The 22,872-nt window shown below is 45.6% G+C and overlaps 1 protein-coding gene across 5 annotated transcripts in view; it reads left to right on the top strand.

The window, feature by feature from the left end:
• The window catches only part of TAF1 (TATA-box binding protein associated factor 1), a 596,267-nt gene that overhangs the window by 281,539 nt on the left and 291,856 nt on the right, over positions 1-22,872 (top strand). For all 5 annotated transcript variants that reach the window (XM_033945528.1, XM_033945529.1, XM_033945526.1 and 2 more), the window contains 2 exons: positions 726-926; positions 17,126-17,267. In XM_033945528.1, the coding sequence (XP_033801419.1) occupies positions 726-926; positions 17,126-17,267 (343 nt within the window). The remainder of the gene's footprint in view (positions 1-725; positions 927-17,125; positions 17,268-22,872) is intronic.

Here is a 22,872-nt window from a genome sequence, read left to right as displayed (position 1 = left end):
TTGTCTGCATTTACATGTATGATGTTGCACTCTTGGATGGTGGTATGCTTGTAGAATCAAAATTAGTAGTTAATTACATTTGTAAGCTTAAAATCTTTTGGTGGCCTCTGGAGCTTTCTTGTGTCTACCTTGCGGCCCTTTACATAGAGAAGATTGGAGACCACTAGTGTATTCAGTTAATTTCCCAAATATTCAGAGGCTGTCATTTTATACAAATTATGCCCTTATTCATCTTATTTATCAAACTCCTTATTTTAGGTGTTAGATTCAACTTGAATAACCTTTATCTCTCCTGGAGCCCAGCAAATGTATCTATATCAATACAACAGCAAAAAATAAAGCAGACCAATGTAGTAAAACTTCTGTAAAATTTGTTGAAGATATGTACGTTAAGAACATAAAACACTCTCTAAAAGCCCAACATGGTCATGTTTCGCCCCCCTCCAGGGATTCATCAGGGGCTGAGTGTAAAACTAACTAGTTCTTCTGCAGTAGAGGCACTTATCAGAGTGTTTCCAAGGAAAATAAATTTGATAAGTTATTTCTCTATTCATGGCTTTTGCTAGACGAGAGTCAATAAGATTATTCAGTTTAAACATTCATTTTTTTGTGTGTCCATTTGACAACATATGGTTCTTTGATCAAACAGATCAGCTTAATTGCTTGAATTTTATTATATGATACTAAAACTGTAGCTACATCACCATTTTCTTGTTCATTCTCAGGCTTTTGAAAATAACCTATTCAGATCTCCAATTTATCTGCACAAAATGCCTGAGACAGACTTCCTGATAATCCGCACACGGCAAGGATACTATGTTCGTGACCTGGTGGATATCTTTGTAGTAGGCCAGCAGTGCCCTCTTTTTGAGGTTCCTGGTCCCAACTCGAAACGGGCAAACACTCATATTCGAGATTTTTTACAGGTATGTACAACATCCATCACGTGACGAAGCAAGTACAACCAACAGCAGTGTCCAATAGATGACCTATCTGGGGAGGCTGAGGTAGAGTGGAAGGAAGGAATCAAATGTAGCAAGGTATGGCTGCCCTAAGCAGCACAGATTTTCTCTCTTGTTTCACTCCCCAGGGAACCTGACTCACACTATTGCTTTCTGTTAAGGATATAGGCTTACTGCTTAAGTTGCTGGTTCACCAGAAGATTTGCTGCCGCTATGTGCTTCAGAAACAAATTAAGCACTATGTTAGTTATTTAAATAAGAATTATAATCCCCCATACAGCTGTAAGAAAATTAATAGTATAAAGATGAAGAGTGATAGAGAAAAGGTTATCATCACAGGATCACCATGTTCCCAAACATTCCATCACACAAAAGACCTTTTAGATTGTTTACTTGTCCTCAAGACACAAGAAATAATCCACATATCTCCAGCAAAAAAAAATCCAAACCACTGCTGCTGAGGCTGAAAGCTCCTGGAAGTCTACCTGATGCTCAGATACAGTATGTCCCTGCCTGAGGCAATGAGAGATAGTGGGAGTGTCAGCAGCAGATGTAGGATTTGAACTTTGACTTTCCGGGTTCTCAGCCCTTACCTCGAAATTCAAGGTTACTTCCTATTTCAAGTATTTCAATGCAATAGGTGACATTCTAGACCAGTGTATGTTGGAGGGATCCTCATCAGCGGTTTCAGTGAGGGCATGCAGGCAGGGATCCGCAGCGTACAACTTAATTTTGGGACAAAGGTGGGGAGGGGGGAATGAACTCGACACAGAAGGAAGGGAGGAAGGGGGCACTAACTTGGGACATAGGAAGGAGGGAATATAAAGGGAGAATTGTTGGGCATGAGTGTGTGAGAGAGATGATGCACATGGGGAAAGGAAGAAAGAAAAATTTGGCATAGAGAGAGATAGGAGTGAGGTAGGAATGCATGTGGAATAGAAGGATGAGAGGAAGAAATGTTGGATATGGTGGTGGAGAGGGACCGGAGAGACAGATTGAATGGGATGCAAGGGGGAGGAATGTTGGATATAGTGATGGATGGAGAGATGTGACATTGTGCTGGAGAGGGGTGATAGAAGGAGAAATGGGCATAGGACTAGTGTGCAGTGGTGAAAAAATGGTGCACATGATCCCTGGGATGAGAGAATGAGAAATATTGGATGTGACAGTAGAGGGGGCGGGAGAGATGCCTGGATCTCTCAAGACAGATGGACAGTGAGAGAGAGAGAAGGAGATATGTTGCTAATATGGGTAGAGGAGAGAGGAAGAAAAGTTGGACTCATGGAGGGACAGAGAGAGATGTTGGTTGGGGAAGGGAATGAGGTCTGGAGGAGAGGAAGCATGCAGGAGGCAGAAAATGTTGGACTTATGGGGAGAGAGTGAGAAATGGATGGGGAAGAAAGAAAGGAGGGACAGAGAAATGTCACTCGGGGGAAGGGGGAGAGGGCAGAGAGTAAAAAGTTGAACTCGAGGGAGAGAGAGAGATGTTGGGGGAGGGACTGAGAACTGGAGGAGAGGAAGCGTGCAGGAGGCAGAGAGAAAGAGATGTTGGACTGGTGGAAAGGAGGGAGAAATGTTGAATGTGGCAGTAGAGGGGGTGGGAGAGATGCACCCTAGATCTCGCTCTCTTTCCTCGCTTCATTTGCATCAGGGGAGGGATTGAGAGAGGGAGACATGTTACAAGTGGGGGTGGAGGAGAGAGGAAGAAAAGTTGGACTCATGGAGGGACAAAGAGAGATGTTGGTTGGGGAATGGAATGAGGTCTGGAGGAGAGGAAGAATGCAGGAGGCAGAAAGAAAGAAATACTGGATGCATAGTCAGAAGGAAGTGCAACCAGAGACTCATGAAATCATCAGATTGCAAAGGTAGGAAAAGTGATTTTATTTTCCATTTAGTGATTGAAATATGTCAGTTTTGAGAATTTATATCTGCTGTCTATATTTTGCACTATATTTGTTTATTTTTCTATAGATGTTACTGGGGTTATATTGCATATTTTAAATTCATCTGCCTTGACCTCCTTGAACCCCCTCCCTCCGAATATAAATGATAATTAACATTGTCTCTGTGTACAGTGTACTGTGTGGTTTTTTAATTTTGTGGTTACCATTATGTATTTATAAGATTATATTGTGTGTATATATGAAAAATGGATGGAAGAAATTGCTTTACAATTAGTACTATTATTATGGGGGTGGAGTCAGGGGTGGAGCTTGGGCGGGGATACTTGGTATTTGATAAGCTTAGGGGGTACTTGGCTTGAAGAAGTTGAGAGACACTGTTCTAGACAGCTGGGTTATTTCCCCCATATCGCATGCTGTAGAATAAATCCACTCCAGATTTTTCACTCTGCCTCTAGTGTACTTCACAATACAGTTTAGCGCCCTCTACAGTTTTTTCCTTCTCCATGCATGACTGCAGTTGTGTGTTCTGCTCTCTCCATTTTATTATTTTAAATTTGATGGCTACTGACCTTTATGTGAGGAAAATAAAACCAAGAGAAAAAGGAAACCAATATGGTTCTCTAAATTAGTGGCAAAGAAAAGAAAAGCAAAAGAGTTGGCATTCATAAATATAAAAAAAAACTCAAGAAGAGGAGTACAGAAAGGACTACCAGACGGAAAACTGAAAGATGCCAAGAGAGAGATACGTCTGGCAAGAGCGCAGGCAGAAGAACAAATGGCTAAAAATGTAAAAAAGGGAGATAAAAATTTTTTCAGATATATTAGTGAAAGGAGTAAGATGAAAAATGGAATAGCGAGACTAAAAGAGATATATTAGTGAAAGGAGTAAGATGAAAAATGGAATAGCGAGACTAAAAGATGATATGCATCGATATGTGGAGAGTGATGAGGAAAAAGCAAACATGCTAAATAAATACTTCTGTGTTCATGGAAGAAGATCCTGGAGATGGACCGAGATTATCTGGAAAAGTTACACACAAGAATGGAGTAGATACCATGCCATTCACGGAAGAAAGTGTTTATGAACAACTTTAAAAATTGAAGGAGGACAAAGCAATGGGACCGGACGGGATCCATCCCAAGATATTAAGGGAGCTCAGAGAGGTTCTGGCAGGTCCTATTAAAGATTTGGTTAACAAATCTCTGGAGACAGGAATGATTCCTGGGGATTGGAGAAGAGCAGATGTGGTAGCTATTCACAAAAGTGGTTGCAGAGATGAAGCTGGAAACTACAGGCCAGTAAGCCTCACTTCAGTTATTGGTAAAATAATGGAAGTGTTGCTGACAGAAAGGATAGTGAAATTCCTAGAGTCTAATGGGCTACAGGATCCGAGGCAACGTAATTTTACTAAAGGTAAATCGTGCCAAACTAATCTGATTGAATTTTTTGATTGGCTGACCAGAGAATTGGATCAAGGGCATATGCTAGATGTAATTTACTTAGATTTCAGGAAAGCCTTTGACACGATTTCTCATAGGAGACTCTTGAACAAACTTGACGGGCTGAAGTTAGGACCCAAAGTGGTGAACTGGATTAGAAACTGGCTGATGGACAGACACCAGAGGGTGGTGATTAATGGAGTTTGCTTGGAGGAAGGAAAGGTAATTAGTGGAGTCCTTCAAGGATTGGTGCTGGGGCTGATCCTATTGAATATGTTTGTTAGTGACATTGCCTGGAAACTAAAATTCAATGCAAAGAAGTGCAGAGGTATTTGGGGATTAGAAAACAGATGGAATCATATGTGCTGGAAGGTGAGAGGCTGATATGCACGGATGGGAAGAAGGACCTTGAGGGTGATAGTGTCCAAAGATATAAAGGCATCTAACAGTGTGACAAGGCAGTGGCTGTTGCCAGAAGGATGGTAGGCTGTATAGAGAGAGCCATAACCAGTAGAAGAAAGAAGGTGTTGATGCCTGTGTACAGGTCGTTGGTGAGTCCTCTCTTGGAGTATTGTGTTCAGTTGTGGAGACCGTATCTGGCAAAGGATATAAGAAGACTTGAAGCGGTCCAGAAGGAAGGCAACAAAGATGGTAGGAGTTTTGCACCAAAAGATGTATAAGGAGAGACTGGAGGTCCTGAATATGCATACCCTAGAACACAGGTGTCAAAGTTGGTCCCCGAGGGCCGCAATCCAGTCGGGTTTTCAGGATTTCCCCAATGAATATGCATGAGATCTATTAGCATGCAATGAAAGCAGTGCATTCAAATAGATCTCATGCATTGAAAAAGGACAGGTTTAGAACAAATGCTAGGAAGTTCTTTTTCACTCAGAGGGTGGTGGACACATGGAACGCGCTCCCGGAGGCTGTGATAGGCCAGAGCACGCTACAGGGGTTCAAGGAGGGTCTGGATAGGTTCCTGAAAGAAAAGGGGATTGAGGGGTACAGATAGAAGTGGAGGTAGGTTACAGAAATAGTCAGAAACCACTTCACAGGTCGTGGACTTGATGGGCCGCCGCGGGAGCGGACCGCTGGGCACGATGGACCTCTGGTCTGACCCAGTGGAGGCAACTTCTTATGTTCTTATATTCATTGGGGAAATCCTGAAAACTTGAATGGATTGTGACTCTCGAGGAGGGACTTTGACACCCCTGCCCTAGAGGAAAGGAGGGACAGGGGAGATAGGATTCATAAGAACTGCCATCTCCGGATTAGACCTACGGTCCATCAAGTCCGGTGATCCGCACACGCGGAGGCCCAGCCAGGTGTACACCTGGCGTAAGTTTAGTCACCCATATCCCTCTCTGCCTCTCGTAAGGAGATGTGCATCTAGTTTGCTTTTAAATCCTAGAACAGTGGATTCCACAATAACCTCCTCTGGGAGAGCATTCCAGCAGTCCATACTCGTTGTGTGAAGCAGAACTTCCTGATATTTGTCCTGGACTTGTCCCCTCCTCAGCTTCAGTCCATGTCCTTTTGTCCATGTCACATTGGACATTGTAAATAATTTTTCTTCCTGCTCTATTTTGTCGATTCCTTTCAGTATTTTGAAGGTCTCGATCATATCCCCTCGCAGTCTCCTTTTCTCAAGGGAGAACAATCCCAGTCTCTTAAGTCGTTCCTCGTATTCCAGTTTCTCCATACCTTTTACTAGCTTCGTTGCTCGTCTCTGCACCCTCTCCAGCAGTTTTATGTCCTCCTTAAGGTTGGGAGACCAATGTTGGACACAATATTCCAAATGTGGTCTGACCATTGCTCTATAAAGCGGCATTATAACTTTCTCCGATCTACTCGTGATTCCATTTTTTTATCATTCCTAACATTCTTTATCCCAGGACAAGCAAGCAGCATATTCTTAACTGATGGGTGACGGCACCGACGGAGCCCCGGTATGGACAATTTTAGAGTGATTGCACTCTAAGAACTTAGAAAGTTCTAGTAGGCCGCACCGCGCATGCGCGAGTGCCTTCCCGCCTGACGGAGGCGTGCGGTCCCCAGTTTCTTAGTTTCCGCGGAGCTAAGAAGATACGTTTTTTTCAACGGGCATTGAAAACTTTTCTCTTGCCTTCCCGCTCGCGTATTTTTTGCTTGTTGGAAGATTATCTTCCTTTTTTTCTTTGTTTCTTTAAAAAAAATAAAAAAATAAAATATATATATATATATATATATATTTAATTCACTTGATTTCTTTCTTTTTTTGGGTTCGCCCCGGCGGGGCCTGTTGTCACCATAGAAGCATCCGCTTTCGATTTGGCAGAGGCAGTGTTTACCTTCATGCCCCCTCAGCCAGGATTCAAAAAGTGCCAACGGTGTGCGCGCCCCATTTTGTTGACCGACCCGCATAATTAGTGTCTGCAGTGCTTGGGTCCGGATCATAGGGCTTCCACCTGCACCCGTTGTGCTACTCTTAAGAAGCGCACCTTAAAAAACAGGCAGCTTCAACAGAAACTTTTGTTCGGTGCCGCAATGTCTGATCCCTCGGCATCGACACCGACGCCGGCTGCTTCTCAACCAGCACCCACTTCATCGACGCTGCGCAACACCACTCCGGCGTCGCACCCCTCAGGTAAGCCTGCTAAGAAGCCTTCCTCCTTGGAGCGTCCTCCGGTCGCTGTGGCAGAGAGTCCAGTCCTGACGACCTCGAGGCACCTCCATAAACGCTCCGCCCCTATTGAGGTGAGTGCATCCTCTTCGGCCTCCTCATCCTCTGGGTGTCGAGTGGCACCACAGGTATCGCAGAAAAAGAAAGCGATACCGGTGCCTTCCTTGGATGACCATATTGCGGCTGTCCTTCAAGCCCAACTTAAGGAGCAATTGCAGCAGCTCCTTCCTGCTCTGTTGGCACCGAACCTTCCAGTTCCGGTCCGGTCTGAGCCACCGGTACCGACCGTGGAGCAGCTGCTATTGTCAGCTTCCACTCTTTCGGTACCGGTCCACTCTGCCTCTTCGGTTTCTATGCCGGTATTATCTGCGGAACCGAGAGGCGTGCACCGTGTGGTTCAAACAACCGACCCCGCACTAATTTCTGACCACTCCCGGCACCGGCAACCACTGACTTCCCCGGATACCGCATCCCTCCGCTCTGGGAAGTCGGTACGCAAAACCAGGCATACTGAACCTTCGACGCCGGACTCCCGGGGTCACAGTTCACAAGTCAGGGACCCTGATCTTTGGGATGACTCAGAAGAGCCTCTATTGTCTGATGATGCGGCCTCTTCACCTAAGGAAGACCCTTCTGCACAGGACCCTTTTGTCAAGCCTGATTCATCTTCCTTTACATCTTTTTTAAAGGAAATGTGTGAGTCTCTTTCTATTCCTTTGGAAGCTGAATCTAAGAAGTCCAAAACTTTTCTTGAGGCTTTGGACTTTGATCAACTGCCCAAGGAATTTCTAAAATTACCCCTCCATGATATTTTAAGAGAGACTTTCTATAAAATCTTGGAGACACCTTTAACCATTCCTGGTGCTCCTCGAAAATTAGACACTTTATACAGAGTAACTCCCATTCCAGGCTTTGACAAGCCTCAGCTTCCACATGAATCCTTGCTTGTGGAATCCACTTTGAAAAAGACTGCGGGCTCTAGTGTCTATGTTTCTGTCCCTCCTGGCAGAGAGGGCAAAGCTATGGATAAGTTTGGCAAGCGGCTCTACCAAAATGCGATGCTTGCCAACCGCTCAGGTAATTATTCCTTTTACTTTTCATTTTACCTGAAGCATCTTATCCAACAGCTTTCTTCTTTTGAAAAATATCTCCCTGATCGGAAGCTTTCCTTATTCCGTCAATACACGTCTAGTTTATTACAACTTCGCAAGTTCATGGTGCGTTCCATCTATGACACCTTCGAACTTACATCCAGGGCTACGGCAATGGCTGTTGCTATGAGACGTCTCGCTTGGCTTCGAGTCTCAGAACTCGGTGTCAACCACCAGGACCGCCTTGCCAATGCCCCCTGCTTAGGGGACGAGTTGTTTGGTGAATCCATGGATTCTACTATTCAAAAACTTTCTGCGCATGAGACTCGCTGGGACACTCTTCTAAAGAATAAAAAGAAGCCTCCACCTGCTCGGCCCTTTCGCCAATAATCGTCCTATCAGCGTCGCTACTCTGCTAGACCCTTGCCATCTGCTCCTCAGCAGCCTAGACGCCAGCGTCCGCAGCAACGCCAACAACCTCGTGCTCCCCAGCAGCAACAGGTGAAGCCTCCTGTACAACCGAAGTCCACTCAACCCTTTTGACTTCATTCTCCAGAGCCTAGCCAGTCTTCCACCATCGTCCCTTCTGCCTCAACCCATAGGAGGACGTCTTTCTACTTTCCTCAGCCGTTGGGAGTTCATCACTTCAGACCAGTGGGTTCTAAACATCATTCGCCACGGCTATTCTCTCAACTTTCAGACTCTTCCCACCCAAAGTCCTCCAAAAGAGTCTGCTTTGAACACATCTCAGTCCTCCCTCCTCCTTCAGGAGGTCCAATCCCTTCTTCTGAACGTCATAGAGGAAGTTCCTCTAGATCAGAAGGGGCAGGGATTCTACTCCCGCTATTTTCTGGTCCCCAAAATAAACGGGGACCTCAGACCCATACTAGATCTCCGAGATCTCAACAAATGCTTGGTCAAGGAAAAGTTCAAAATGCTTTCTCTGGCCACGCTTTATCCTCTTCTCACTCAGGGCGATTGGCTATGCTCCCTCGATCTCAAGGAGGCCTACACTCACTTCCCGGTCAATCTGGCCTCTAGACAGTATCTCCGCTTCATGATCAATCGCTGTCATTACCAGTACAAAGTGTTACCCTTCGGTCTTGCCTCCTCTCCCAGGATATTCACAAAGTGTCTCATTGTGGTGGCCGCTTTTCTCCGCTCTCACCATCTTCAAGTCTTCCCTTACCTGGATGACTGGTTAATCAAGGCTCCTTCAGATCAGGAAGTGCTTCATGCCACCAATCAGACTGTCCTATTTCTCCAACTTCTAGGTTTCGAGATCAATCTGCCCAAGTCGCATCTCATCCCCACTCAGCGGCTTCAGTTCATCGGAGCGATCTTGGACACTGTTTTCATGAGGGAGTTTCTTCCATCCAATCGCCTTCAGACTCTTCTTCATCTCTGTCAGTGGGTGCTCTCACAGCTGTCCATCTCTGCAAAACAAATGATGATACTCTTGGGTCACATGGCCTCGACAGTTCATGTCACCCCCTTCGCACGTCTTCACCTGCGCACTCCTCAATGGACCCTAGCTACCCAGTGGTCCCAGGCGACGGATCCTTGTTCGCAACACATATCTGTGACATCGTCTCTTCGACAGTCTCTACAATGGTGGTTGAAATCTTACAATCTCTCCAGAGGCCTTCTGTTCCATCTGCCTCCTCATCATCTAGTCATCACCACAGACGCATCCCCCTATGCCTGGGGAGCTCACTTGAACAATTTCCAAACCCAAGGTCTTTGGACTGCTCAGGAAAAGAAACATCACATCAATTTCCTGGAACTCAGAATGATGTTTTATGCCCTCAAGGCTTTTCAGCATCTCCTCTTTCCTCAAGTTTTACTACTTTGCACCGACAATCAAGTAGCAATGTACTACATCAACAAACAGGGTGGGACGGGCTCTCGCCTGTTGTGTCAGGAGGCCCAAAAGATTTGGTCTTGGGCGACAGCTCGTCATTTGTTCCTGAAAGCTGTCTACATCCAGGGAGAGCAGAATTCCTTAGCAGACAATCTCAGCAGAATTCTCCAACCCCACGAATGGACTCTCGATCCCATAACTCTCCAGTCCATTTTCACTCAATGGGGCACTCCTCAGGTGGACCTTTTTGCGGCTCCTCACAATCATCAACTGCCCCAATTTTGCTCCAGACTGTACTCCCCTCACCGTCTGGCAGCAGATGCGTTTCTCCTGGATTGGTCCAATCTATTCCTTTATGCATTTCCTTCTCTGCCTCTCATGTTGCGGACCTTGTTCAAGCTCCGCAGGGAACAAGCCACCATGATTCTCATCACTCCACGGTGGCCCAGGCAGCATTGATTCTCCCTTCTACTTCAACTCAGTTCCAGGGAGCCCATACTTCTTCCACTGTTTCCTTCTCTGCTTACTCAGCATCAGCAGTCCCTCCTACATCCCAACCTAGAGACTCTGCACCTGACAGCTTGGTATCTCTCGGGCTGACCTCGGCTCATTCACTTCTTTCTCAGCCTGTCCGTTCTATTCTTGATGCTTCCAGGAAGCCGGCCACTCTTCAATGCTATCAACAGAAGTGGACCCGGTTTTCTTCCTGGTGCCTTCTGCATCATCATGATCCAACTTCGCTAGCAGTAGGACTAGTGTTGGATTATCTCCTTTCTTTGTCTAACTCTGGTCTCAAATCTACTTCTATCAGAGTCCACCTCAGTGCCATTACTGCTTTTCATGAGCCAGTTCACGGAAAACCTCTTACTGCTCATCCTTTGGTTTCCAGATTCATGCGGGGACTTTTCAATGTAAAACCACCTCTCAAGCCCCCTCCTGTGGTCTGGGATCTTAATGTGGTTCTTTCCGCCTTTAATGAAGCCTCCTTTTGAACCATTGGTCACAGCTCATTTCAGATTTCTCACTTGGAAAGTGGTCTTCCTTATTGCTCTCACCTCTGCCAGGAGGGTCAGTGAGTTGCATGCACTAGTTGCCGATCCACCTTTCACAGTCTTTCACCATGACAAGGTGGTTCTGCGTACACATCCAAAGTTCCTCCCTAAGGTTGTATCTGACTTTCATCTTAACCAGTCCATTGTCCTGCCTGTATTCTTCCCGAAACCTCATTCTCATCCTGGAGAACAGGCTTTGCATACTTTGGACTGTAAGCGTGCTTTGGCTTACTATTTAGAGCGCACTAAGCCTCACAGATCGTCTCCCCAACTTTTTCTGTCCTTTGATCCCAATAAGTTGGAACATCCTGTGTCTAAACGTACATTATCCAATTGGCTTGCTGCTTGCATCTCGTTCTGTTATGCTCAGACCGGACTGACACTGGAAGGTTCTGTCACAGCCCATAAGGTTAGAGCTATGGCAGCGTCTGTAGCTTTCCTCAGATCAACTCCTATTGAGGAAATCTGCAAGGCTGCTACTTGGTCCTCAGTTCATACTTTCACATCTCATTATTGTCTGGATGCATTCTCCAGACGGGATGGACACTTCGGCCAATCTGTTTTACAAAATTTATTTTCCTAATGGCCAACCTTCCCTCCATCCCTCTTTTTGTTAGCTTGGAGGTCTCCCATTAGTTAAGAATATGCTGCCTGCTTGTCCTGGGATAAAGCACAGTTACTTACCATAACAGGTGTTATCCAGGGACAGCAGGCAGATATTCTTACGTCCCACCCGCCTCCCCCGGTTGGCTTCTTAGCTGGCTTATCCTAACTGGGGACCGCGCGCCTCCGTTGGGCGGGAAGGCATTCGCGCATGCGTGGTGCGGCCTACTAGAACTTTCTAAGTTCTTAGAGTGCAATCACTCTAAAATTGTCCGTACTGGGGCTCCGGTGCCATCATTCATCAGTTAAGAATATCTGCCTGCTGTCCCTGGATAACACCTGTTACGGTAAGTAACTGTGCTATTTGCTTTCTTTGCCGCTGCCATGCATTGTGCCGACGGTTTCAGGGTCCTATCTATCAGTACACCCAGGTCCTTTTCTTGTTCGCTCTTTCCCAGAGTTGTACCTGACATTCTATACTCGTGTTCCTTGTTCTTTCTGCCTAAATGCATTACTTTGCACTTTTCTACATTAATCTGCCATTTCTCCGCCCATTTCTCTAACTGACATAAGTCACTCTGGAGTTCCTTGCTATCCTTCTGCGATCTGATTGCTCGGCATAGCTTTGTGTCGTCTGCAAACTTGATGATCTCACTGGATGTTCCTTCTTCTAGGTCATTGATGAAAATATTAAATAAGATGGGCACAAGTACCGAGCCCTGGGGCACACCGCTAGTCACTTTCTCCCAGTCTGAGAACTTTCCATTTATGCCCACTCTCTGCTTTCTATTCTCCAGCCATTTGCCTATCCTCTTTGTATATCCCCCTCTATTCCATGGCTTTGTAGAAGTCTTTCATTGGAACCTTGTTGAATGCTTTTTGGAAGTCCAAGTATATTATGTCCACCGGTTCTCCACTATCAATTTGTTTGTTCACGGTCTCAAAAAATTGAAGTAGATTCGTCAAACATGATTTCCCTTCTCTGAAGACATTTAAATACTTGAAAGGTATTAACTTAGAACAAAATATTTTCCAGAGAAAGGAAAATGTTAAAACCAGAGATTGAGGGGTGGTAGACTCAAGAGTAATATTAGGTGAAGGGGAGAAATATGTAGAAGCTGATAAAGAAAAGGCCGAATTACTTAACAAATATTTCTGTTCTGTGTTCACGGTTGAAGCACCGAGAGCGGGACCACAGAAGACAAATGTGAATAGAGATGGAGGAATAATAGACCCTGATCAATTTTCAGAGGGTTGTGTTCGTGAGGAGCTAGTTAAAATAAAGGTAGACAAAGCTATGGGGCCAGATGGTGTACATCCAAGGGTGCAGAAGGAATTTAGGGAAGTTCTTGTAGCTCCGCTGATTGACCTTTTCAATGAGTCTCTAGCGTCGGGAGTGGCACTGGAGGAGTGGAGAAGGGCGGATGTGGTCCCTCTCCCCAAAAGTGGAAGTAAGGAAGAAGTAGGGAATTACAGGCCGATAAGTCTGACTTCTGTGTTAAGCAAAGATCTACTTCTCCACGTCAGATATCTCTACAGGGGTTCAGGCCCGAATTTCAGCCTGCCTGTCCGACATTGCCGCTTGGATGGCTCGCTGCCATCTCAAACTGAATATGGCTAAAACTGAACTCTTTATCTTTCCATCTAAACTCACCTCCACCTTCTTGCCGTTCTCTATTTCTGTGGGTAACACTATCTTCCTCCTTTTCTCGTTGGCTCGCAACCTTGGGCTGATCTTTGACTCCTCTCTCTCTTTCTCTGCTCAGATCCAACAAACCACCAAATCCTCTATAATATTACCCAAATCCGTCCACTCTGAACACACTACCAAAACCCTTGTCCACGCTCTCATCACCTCGTGCTTAGACTACTGCAACGTACTTCTCTTGGACCTCCTGTTCACCCATCTATCACCTCTTCAATCCGTTCAAAACTCTACTGCATGACTCATATTCCATGAGAGCTGCTATTCTCACATTACCCCTATCCTCAAGTCACTTCATTGGCTCCCCATCCGTTTCCGAATACAGTTTAAACTCCTCTTGCTGACTTACTAGTGCATTAACTCTGACGCCTCCCAATATCTCTCTCTCTTCACTTGTCTCCCCCTATGCTCCTCCTCGTGATCTCCGTTCATCGGGTAAGCCCCTCTTATCTATACCCTTTTCTTCCACTACCAACTCCAGACGCCATCCCTTCTTTCTTGTGGCACCGTATGCCTGGAACAGGCTGCCTGAATCAATAAGTCGTGCTTCATCCCTAGCAGTATTCAAATCCAAGCTAAAAGCCCACTTTTTTGAAACTGATTTCAACACTTAACTCCCGCTCACTGCTGTCAGATACCTATAACCACTGTATCATTTCCTCTATCATAATCTCTCAACCCTGAAATGTCCTGTCTAAATTAGATTGTAAGCTCTTCTGAGCAGGGACTGTATATTGTATGTAAAAATGTACAGCACTGCGTATGCCTTTTAGTGCTATAGTAGTAGTAGTAGTGGAAATGCTTTTAAAACAGAGAATGGTCAAGTTTTTGGAATCCTGTGGATTACAGGACCGGAGGCAACATGTATTCACTAGAGGTAGGTTTCATCAGACAAATCTGATCAATTTCTTTGACTGGGTGACCAGAGAATTGGATAGAGGATGTGCGCTAGATGTGGTGTGTTTAGATTTTAGCAAAGCCTTTGACAGTGTTCCACACATACGTCTAATAAATAAACTGAGTGCCTTTGGGATGGGTCCCAAAGTGACGGGCTGGGTGAGGAATTGGTTGAGTGGAAGGCGACAGAGGGTAGTGATCAATGGAGATTGCTCTGAGGAAAAGGATGTTACCACTGATGTGCCTCTTGGGCCTGGATGACTTCTTGAAGGAGAAAGGGATTACAGGGTATAGATAGGGAGGTACTATACAGGGTACTTCAGGATTAGGGCATAAACAATTCAGGTGATGGGAACTTACAGGTCAAGGACCTGAGGGCCGCCGCGGAAGCGGGCTGCTGGGCACGATGGACCCCTGGTCTGACCCGGCAGAGGCAATACTTATGTTCTTATATTGCTGAAGGGTAAGATTTACATTTTTGCGAATGATACCAAAATCTGCAATAGAGTAGACACGCTGGATGGTGTGAATAATATGAAGAAAGACCTGGCGAAGCTTGAAGAATGGTCTGAAATTTTGCAGCTAAAATTCAATGCAAAGAAATGCAAGGTCATGCATTTGGGCTGCAAAATCCCAAGGGAACAGTACAGTTTAGGGGGTGAAGAACTTATGGGCACGACAGAAGAGCGGGACTTGGATGTGATTGTATGTGATGATCTTAAGGTGGCCAAACAGGTTGAAAAGGTGATGGCGAAAGCTAGAAGGATGCTAGGTTGTATAGGGAGAGATATGGCCAGTAGGAAAAAGGAGGTATTGATGCCTCTGTATAAGACTCTGGTGAGACCTCATTTAATTTTACATCCTCAATTTTAATTACCAGTGCTCGGACTCGGACCGCTGCTGTTCAATGTATTTATAAATGATCTAGAAACGGAGACGAAGTGCGAAGTAATACAATTCGCAGACGACACCAAACTATTTAGTGGAGTTGGGACTAAAGGGGACTGTGAGGATTTACAAAGGGACCTGAACAAACTAGAAGAGTGGGCGACGAGATGACAGATGAAGTTTAATGTAGAGAAATATAAAGTCTTGCATGTAGGAAACAGAAACCCAAAGCACAGCTATACGATGGGAGGGCTGGTAATGGGTGAAAGTACCCTAGAAAAGGACTTGGGACAAGACAATGAAGCCGTCAGCACAGTGCGTAGCAGCCTCTAAGAAGGCGAATAGAATGCTAGATATTATCAAGAAAGGTATTACAACCAGAATGAAAGAAGTTATCCTGCCTTTGTATCGGGCGATGGTGCGCCCGCATCTGGAGTACTGCGTCCAATATTGGTCGCCGTACCTTAAGAAGGATATGGCGATTCTCGAGAGAGTTCAGAAAAGAGCGATGCGATTGATAAAAGGTATGGGAAATCTTTCATATGCTGATAGATTAGAGAAACTGGGGCTCTTTTCCCTGGAAAAGCAGAGGTTTAGAGGGGACATGATAGAGACTTACAAGATAATGAAGGGCATAGAGAAAGTGGAGAGGGACAGATTCTTCAAACTTTCGAAAACTACAAGAACGAGAGGGCATTCGGAAAAATTAAGAGGGGACAGATTCAGAACCAATGCTAGGAAGTTCTTCTTCACCCAAAGGGTGGTGGACACCTGGAATGCGCTTCCGGAGGGTGTGATAGGACAGAATACGGTATTGGGGTTCAAGAAGGGATTAGATGATTTTCTGAAGGAAAAGGGGATAGAAGGGTATAGATAGAGGATTACTATACACGTCCTGGACCTGTATGGGCCGCCGCGTGAGCGGACTGCTGGTCATGATGGACCTCTGGTCTGACCCAGCAGAGGCACTGATTATGTTCTTATGCTGTTTCTGGAAATGATACACCAATAGCACTCTTTCTCACAGGCCTACTTTTATGTCATTCTAATTTAATCAGTTGTGAACCAAGTCGAGCTCCTTCGTGAGATGACCCGGTATATAAACTGAAGATTAGATTTAGAATATTTGTACAATTTTGGAGGCCGCACCTTCAAAAAGATATAAAAGGGATGGGAGTCGGTCCAGAGGAAGGCTATAAAAATGGTGTGTGGTCTTCGTGATAAGGCGTATGGGGACAGACTTAAAGGTCTCAATCTGTGTACTTTGAAGCAAAGGCGGGAGAGGGGAGATATGATAGAATCATTTCGACTCCCTGCCCTGTACTTCCTGCGCCTGCTTATAGATTTCAGTCTACTTATGCTTCTTCAAGCTGATTCTTGGATGCCTGTCAGCTCATGAAGGCTTGGAAGAATTTGTATATATGTTCCATTTCTTGGGAAGTAGTTTCTGAGCAGCTTTGAAGCCTGTGTTGGTGGTTAATGGTATTGTTTAGTTACTTTTGAGCAGAACAATTTGTTTCGCCTATGGCTACAGGTGCCTCTACTTCACAAATGTTGGGTGCTCCTCGGTGCTTGGGTACTAACTATAAAGGGCGCTAAACTGCACTGTGAAGTACACTAGACGCAGAGTGAAAAATCTGGAGTGGACTCCTTCTGCAGCATGCGGGTATGGGGGAATACCCCAGCTGTCTAGAATGTCTCATCTATTTATTGGGAAAGATCTTATCAGGTTAAGTATATAATCTCCTTTTAACTGTAATGTTTTGAAGAGAATACCACAGATATTGGGGATCAGAGTCTCTCACTGGTGTCTTTCTCACGTGCTGGGGATGGATCAGTCAGGTCTCAAGTGTTGGGATTCATTTGGAGATTTTTCTGGGGCGTATTCTGTAGTGTTTGGTTTGATACACTTTCCTGGTTGCTAGAAATTAATCATTTGGATATATGTTAGGGTTATTCAGTTGGCTTGTATTTCTTTCTTTTGTATAGGGGTTAATTAGTGAGGGTCCCAGGTGGGCTGGAGATTAATCAGTGGAGTATGTTGGTATCTTTCTCAGGTATTCATTTATCGATTGTTTTGGAAGAGTAAGGATCGTCCTCGTAGGATTCGCATGGAAGATATTAAGAAAGCTTTTCCTTCCCATTCAGAGAGCAGCATTAGAAAAAGGCTTAAGCTCTGTGCAGACTTTAAACGAACAGGTAAATTTTATCTTTGTGCACCCAAGTATGTAATTAAGGTTTGGTAGATGCCGAAAACTTGTCTAGTTAGTCTTCTTAATCTGAACAGTCTCTAAATAGGCAACAAATGTAGGGACAGATTGCTACAGAATTTTTGTAATCTAAGAAGGAGCAGCCAAGCAACCAAATCTGTGGCTGAACAATTCAAAAAAGTTTTATTGAGAAGAGGAACCTCTTAAAAGAAAACCCAAAATCCCACAACAGACTTCCTTCATGTGTTTTTTTAAAATGTTTTTAGCAATTTTGTAAGTTTAACCTCGCATTTTCTTATCACGTACTGCAAGTGGGGGAAAGCATATTGACTGGTAAGTTGAATACTGTCAGCAGTACTTGGAAGTCTTGGTTATAACCATATATCATCCTGATCATGTTTAGCTGCTTATATGGTTAACATGTTGGTGGCTTCACAACCAGCATTTAAACATAAGTGACTGGGACTTGTACAGAGTGGCAGGCTTGGCTTTGGCCATCTTATTGGGCAAACTGGATGAACCATGGGAGTCTCTTTCTGCCATCATTTACTGTGGTGGTGTATCATGTTGCTGTTTTTTGTGTGATTTTACTCATCTCATAAGGGGTCATTTCGATTCAGAGGAATACTGGTCACAATATGAGTTGATAGCGGGGATAGGGGAGGGGGTTGATTTTTGGGATCACTGGACGAAAACAAGTATATCCATTTTAGATAAAATTACCCCGAAACGAAATAGTAATAGCTGCTCAAATAAATATAATAAATGGTTTGATACTGAACTTTTAAATATGAAGCAATTAGTAAGACGATTGGAAAGGATCTGGAAAAAAACGGGAAAATTGATAGATCGGAATAATTGTAGATCTAACATAAAAATATACAAACAATTGCTAAAAGAAAAACGTAAAGCATTTTATTCATCCAAAATTGAAACATCTAACACTAGTTCAAAGGGTATCAATACAAAAGAACTGTTTAATTTGGTTATAAATTTATTTGACACTACACGCTACACTCAGTCTACGCATAATATTAAGCTACCTTCAGCAAATGATTTAGCACAGCATTTTGATTAATTAAAAATTAATTAATTATTTTTTTTAATATTCAAGTATTTTTTATTGATTTCAATATATTATCAAGTAAAACTTGTACAGAAAGCAAATTTAACCAAAGTATATTAGTCATTAAACGATAAATCCATACTTAACTACCGTATTTTCACGCAGATAACGCGCACCCGTGTAAAACGCGCACACGGGTATAGCGCGCAGAAACCACGATTTTATGTACAAAAACTTTTGTATACCGCGCTCACGGGTATACCGCGCATGCTGCCCGACTGTCCTTTCGCCCGCCCCGACTCTCCTCTGGCCACCCCGACTCTCCTTTCGCCCTCCCCGACTCTCCGTGCGCTGTCCCGAGTGGAGTGGACTAGGGTAACTGGGGGGTGGAAATGGACCCGGAGTTTTCTCAGCAGAATTTCCCAGACCACATCTTCCTCTCAACACATTGACACGCTAGTGGATTTATTTTATAGCTTTTTCACTCCCTTCGGTCTGCCTGTCCCCCTTGAAGTCCTGTCCCCCCTTGAAGGTCTGCCTGTCCCCCTTGAAGGTCTGTCCCCATCCTGAAAGCCTGATGCCCCCCCCGACGTCCGATACATCCCCCCCCCCCGGCAGGACCACTCGCACCCCCACCCCGAAGGACCGCCGACTCCCCGACAATATCGGGCCAGAAGGGAGCCCAAACCCTCCTGGCCACGGCGACCCCCTACCCCCACCCCGCACTACATTACGGGCAGGAGGGATCCCAGGCCCTCCTGCCCTCGACGCCAACCCCCCTCCCTCCAACGACCCCCCCCCCCCCCAAGAACCTCCGACCGCCCCCCCAGCCGACCCGCGACCCCCCTGGCCGACCCCCACGACACCCCCACCCGCCTTCCCCGTACCTTTGTGTAGTTGGGACAGACGGGAGCCAAACCCGCCTGTCCGGCAGGCAGCCAACGACGGAATGAGGCCGGATTGGCCCATCCGTCCCAAAGCTCCGCCTACTGGTGGGGCCTAAGGCGCGTGGGCCAATCAGAATAGGCCCTGGAGCCTTAGGTCCCACCTGGGGGCGCAGCCTGAGGCACATGAAAAACATTTGCTGCATTTAGTGTGCCACAAAAAACATTTGCTCTGTTTAGTGTGCCGGAGTTTAAAAAGTTTGAGAGACACTGCTCTATACCAGTGTTCTTCAACCTTTTTACACCCGTGGACCGGCAGAGAAAAAAGAATTATTCTGTGGACCGGCAAACTACTAGGACTAAAATTTAAAAACCCCGTTTCCGCCCCATCTCCGCGAGCTTGGTCCCCACAAATCATCTGATCCCATCCACACAAGCCTCAGTTATCATTTTATATTGAATGTATTTTATTAAAGTATGAAAAGAAACAATATTCTGTACAATTGTCATTTTATAAATACAAATAATTCAGAGCAAGGATCAACAAAACCCCTGTCTCCCCTCCCCTTCACATATATCCCCTCTACTATCAAGAAAACTGAACAAGCCAAATTATTACAGAATGCTACACAGAAATATCATGCTAACAGAATACTGCAGTCACACATGACAGGAATAGTTTTAGGGGAGTGCAACTAGGGCAACTGCCCCCTGGTCAGAGAGCGCCCTAAGCCAGCTGGAAGCTAAAGAAGCACTTCCTGGGTTTTGCAGTCCCCAGTTATGTCTAACACCAGCTCTAGCAGGATATATATTTCAAATCTGATATATTCTAATCACAAAATAGAAATAAAATTATTTTTTCTACCTTTTGTCGTCTCTGGTTTCTGCTTTCAATCTTCTTTTCACTCTCTTCCTTCCAGCGTCTGCCCTCTCTGTCTCTTCAATCCAGCATCTGCCCCTTCCATCCACTGTCTGTCCTCTCCCCCTTCCATATGGTATCTGTCTTCTTTCTATGCCCCTCTCCCCTTTCCATCCAGCTTGTACCCCTCTCTCCTTTTTACATGATTCATTCCAGCTTCATTGCTCTCTTCATTTTTATCTCTCCTACACCAGATCTATCATCGTTGTCCCTCTGCTTATTTTTCTGCTGACCCCTTCCTATCATCAATCTCTCTACTTTCTCATGTCTGTGTCTCCCCTTCCCCTCCTCTAATCTCTCTGCCAGCTGTTTCCTTCCTTTTTTCATTCTCCCTTCCCTCCTCCTCCTGTCCAGCAGTAACTCTCTTCCCTTCCTCCCCTCCCAGCAGCATCTCTCCTTCTCCCTCTCCAGTAGCAACTGTCACTTTTTTCCCTTGCCCAGCAGCTTCCCAGACTCCTTTCCCTCCTCCCCTCCCAGCAGCATCTCTCCTTCTCCTTCCCTCTAGGTCCAGTAGCAGCTGTCCCTTTTTTTCCCTTGCCCAGCAGCTTCCCAGATTCATTTCCCTCCTCCCCTCCCAGCAGAATCACTCCTTCTCTCTCTCCAGTAGCAGCTGTCCCTTTTTTTCCTTGCCCAGCAGCTTCCCAGATTCCTTTCCCTCCTCCCCTCCCAGAAGCATCTCTCTTTCTCCCTCTCCAGTAGCAGCCCTTTTTTTCCCTTGCCCAGCAGCTTCTGATAGTGGCTTTTTCCCCTCCCAGCAGCTCTTCTTACTTCCCAGCGCAGCGATTCAGGAATGCAGCCTCAGGTCCTTTGTTGGGTCGCGCCACCTCTGAGGAAAGAGGAAGTTGCATCATCAGAAGCAGCCGCGACTCAGCAAAAGCCCCGAGGCTGCCTTCCTGAATCGCTGCGCTGGGAAGTAAAGGAGAGCTGCAGAGAGGGGAGAAAGCCACTTTCAGAGGCTCCCCAAGATCTCTCCGGCCCAGCGCAGACTAGAGAGTTGTCGGACCGGGGCTGTCGGTCGGGGAAGCGCCACAAAAGTAAGGGGACCTGGACGGCTGTGCTGCACCTGGGGCGGGGCGGGGCGGACCGCCCCCCTCCCTTGGTACGCCACTCGAGCCGCGAGGCTACTCTTCTTCTCCTTTCCTGCAGCACAGAGCCGAATGGAAGTCTTCCCGACGTCAGCGCTGACGTGGGAAGACTTCCGTTCGACTCTGTGCTGCAAGCAGAGCAGGTAGGGAGAAAAGCCGCGCTACTGAGTATATCCAGTCCCGCAGGAACCCCGCGACCCTAGGGGACGTCCCCACGGGATCCCCGTGACCCAAAGGGGGAACCCGCGGGATGCCCGTCGACCCCGTTCCCGTGCAGCTCTCTAGCGCAGACTTCAGATGTTGATCTTGCTGGCCCTGCGCGGACCGGCAGGAAGTTGAAGTAAGTCAATCTTGCCGGCCCTGTGCGGACCGGCAAAAATTTCCTGCGGACCGACACCGGTCCGCGGACCGGCGGTTGAAGAACTGTGCTCTATACCATTTGAAAGAGGGCAAATATCTAATTATTCACTTCTAGAATTGGATACTTCTTAAATTTAATATAAATATTATGGAACAAGTGTCAAACCTTAAGAAAGGCAGTCACACTGAGCATTGGAAAATAACTAATAATAGTTAACTAATACAAATAGTACACATTTAGGGCTCCTTTTACTAAGCTGCGATAGCGGTTTTATCATGCGCTTAGCTCGCCAAGAATTTCCGCACATGCTAGACGCTAACACCAACATTGAACTGGCGTTAGTTCTAGCTGTGTAGCGCTAACGCCAACATTGAGCTGGCGTTAGTTCTAGCCGTGTAGCGCAGAAATTCTGCACGCGCTAAAAATGCTATTGCAGCTTAGTAAAAGGAGCCCTTAATTTTCCCCACCACCAAATTTCCCCTTCCCGCCCCACCTGGCTACTTTTTCATGCAACCCGGCTGGAAAAAGTTTCTGGGGAGAACACTGTTTTGATGTTTCATCATTTAGAATTTTGGTACAATCCCTTATACGAAATCAACTAGATTACTGTAATATCGCCTATTTGGCAATTTCTCAGAAGAATATGCAGCGATTGCGATTGGTACAAAATGCAGCAGTCAGGCTGATCTTTGGGCTGAAGAAATTCGATCACGTCACATCTTCTTATCGACTTCTGCATTGGCTGCCGATGGAGGCGCGTGTGAAATTTAAGTTTGGCTGTTTCTGTTTTAAGGTTTTGTTTGGGTTAGCTCCTAAATATATAACTGACCAATGTTAGGAAATTCTACTTTACGGAGAGGGTGGTGGATGCCTGGAATGCGCTCCCGAGAGAGGTGGTGGAGAGTAAAACTGTGACTGAGTTCAAAGAAGCGTGGGATGAACACAGAAGATTTAGAATCAGAAAATAATATTAAAGATTGAACTAGGCCAGTTACTGGGCAGACTTGTACGGTCTGTGTCTGTGTATGGCCGTTTGGAGGAGGATGGGCAGGGGAGGGCTTCAATGGCTGGGAGGGTGTAGATGGGCTGGAGTAAGTCTTAACAGAGATTTCGGCAGTTGGAACCCAAGCACAGTACCGGGTAAAGCTTTGGATTCTTGCCCAGAAATAGCTAAGAAGAAAAATTAAAAAAAATAAAAATAAAATTACAAAATAAATAAATAAATAAATAAATTTAAATTGAATCAGGTTGGGCAGACTGGATGGACCATTCGGGTCTT

The sequence above is a fragment of the Geotrypetes seraphini genome, chromosome 5 (genome assembly GCF_902459505.1).
Source record: "Geotrypetes seraphini chromosome 5, aGeoSer1.1, whole genome shotgun sequence".
NCBI classification, from domain to species: Eukaryota; Metazoa; Chordata; class Amphibia; order Gymnophiona; family Dermophiidae; genus Geotrypetes; species Geotrypetes seraphini.
This window is presented reverse-complemented; position numbering and strand designations above follow the sequence as displayed.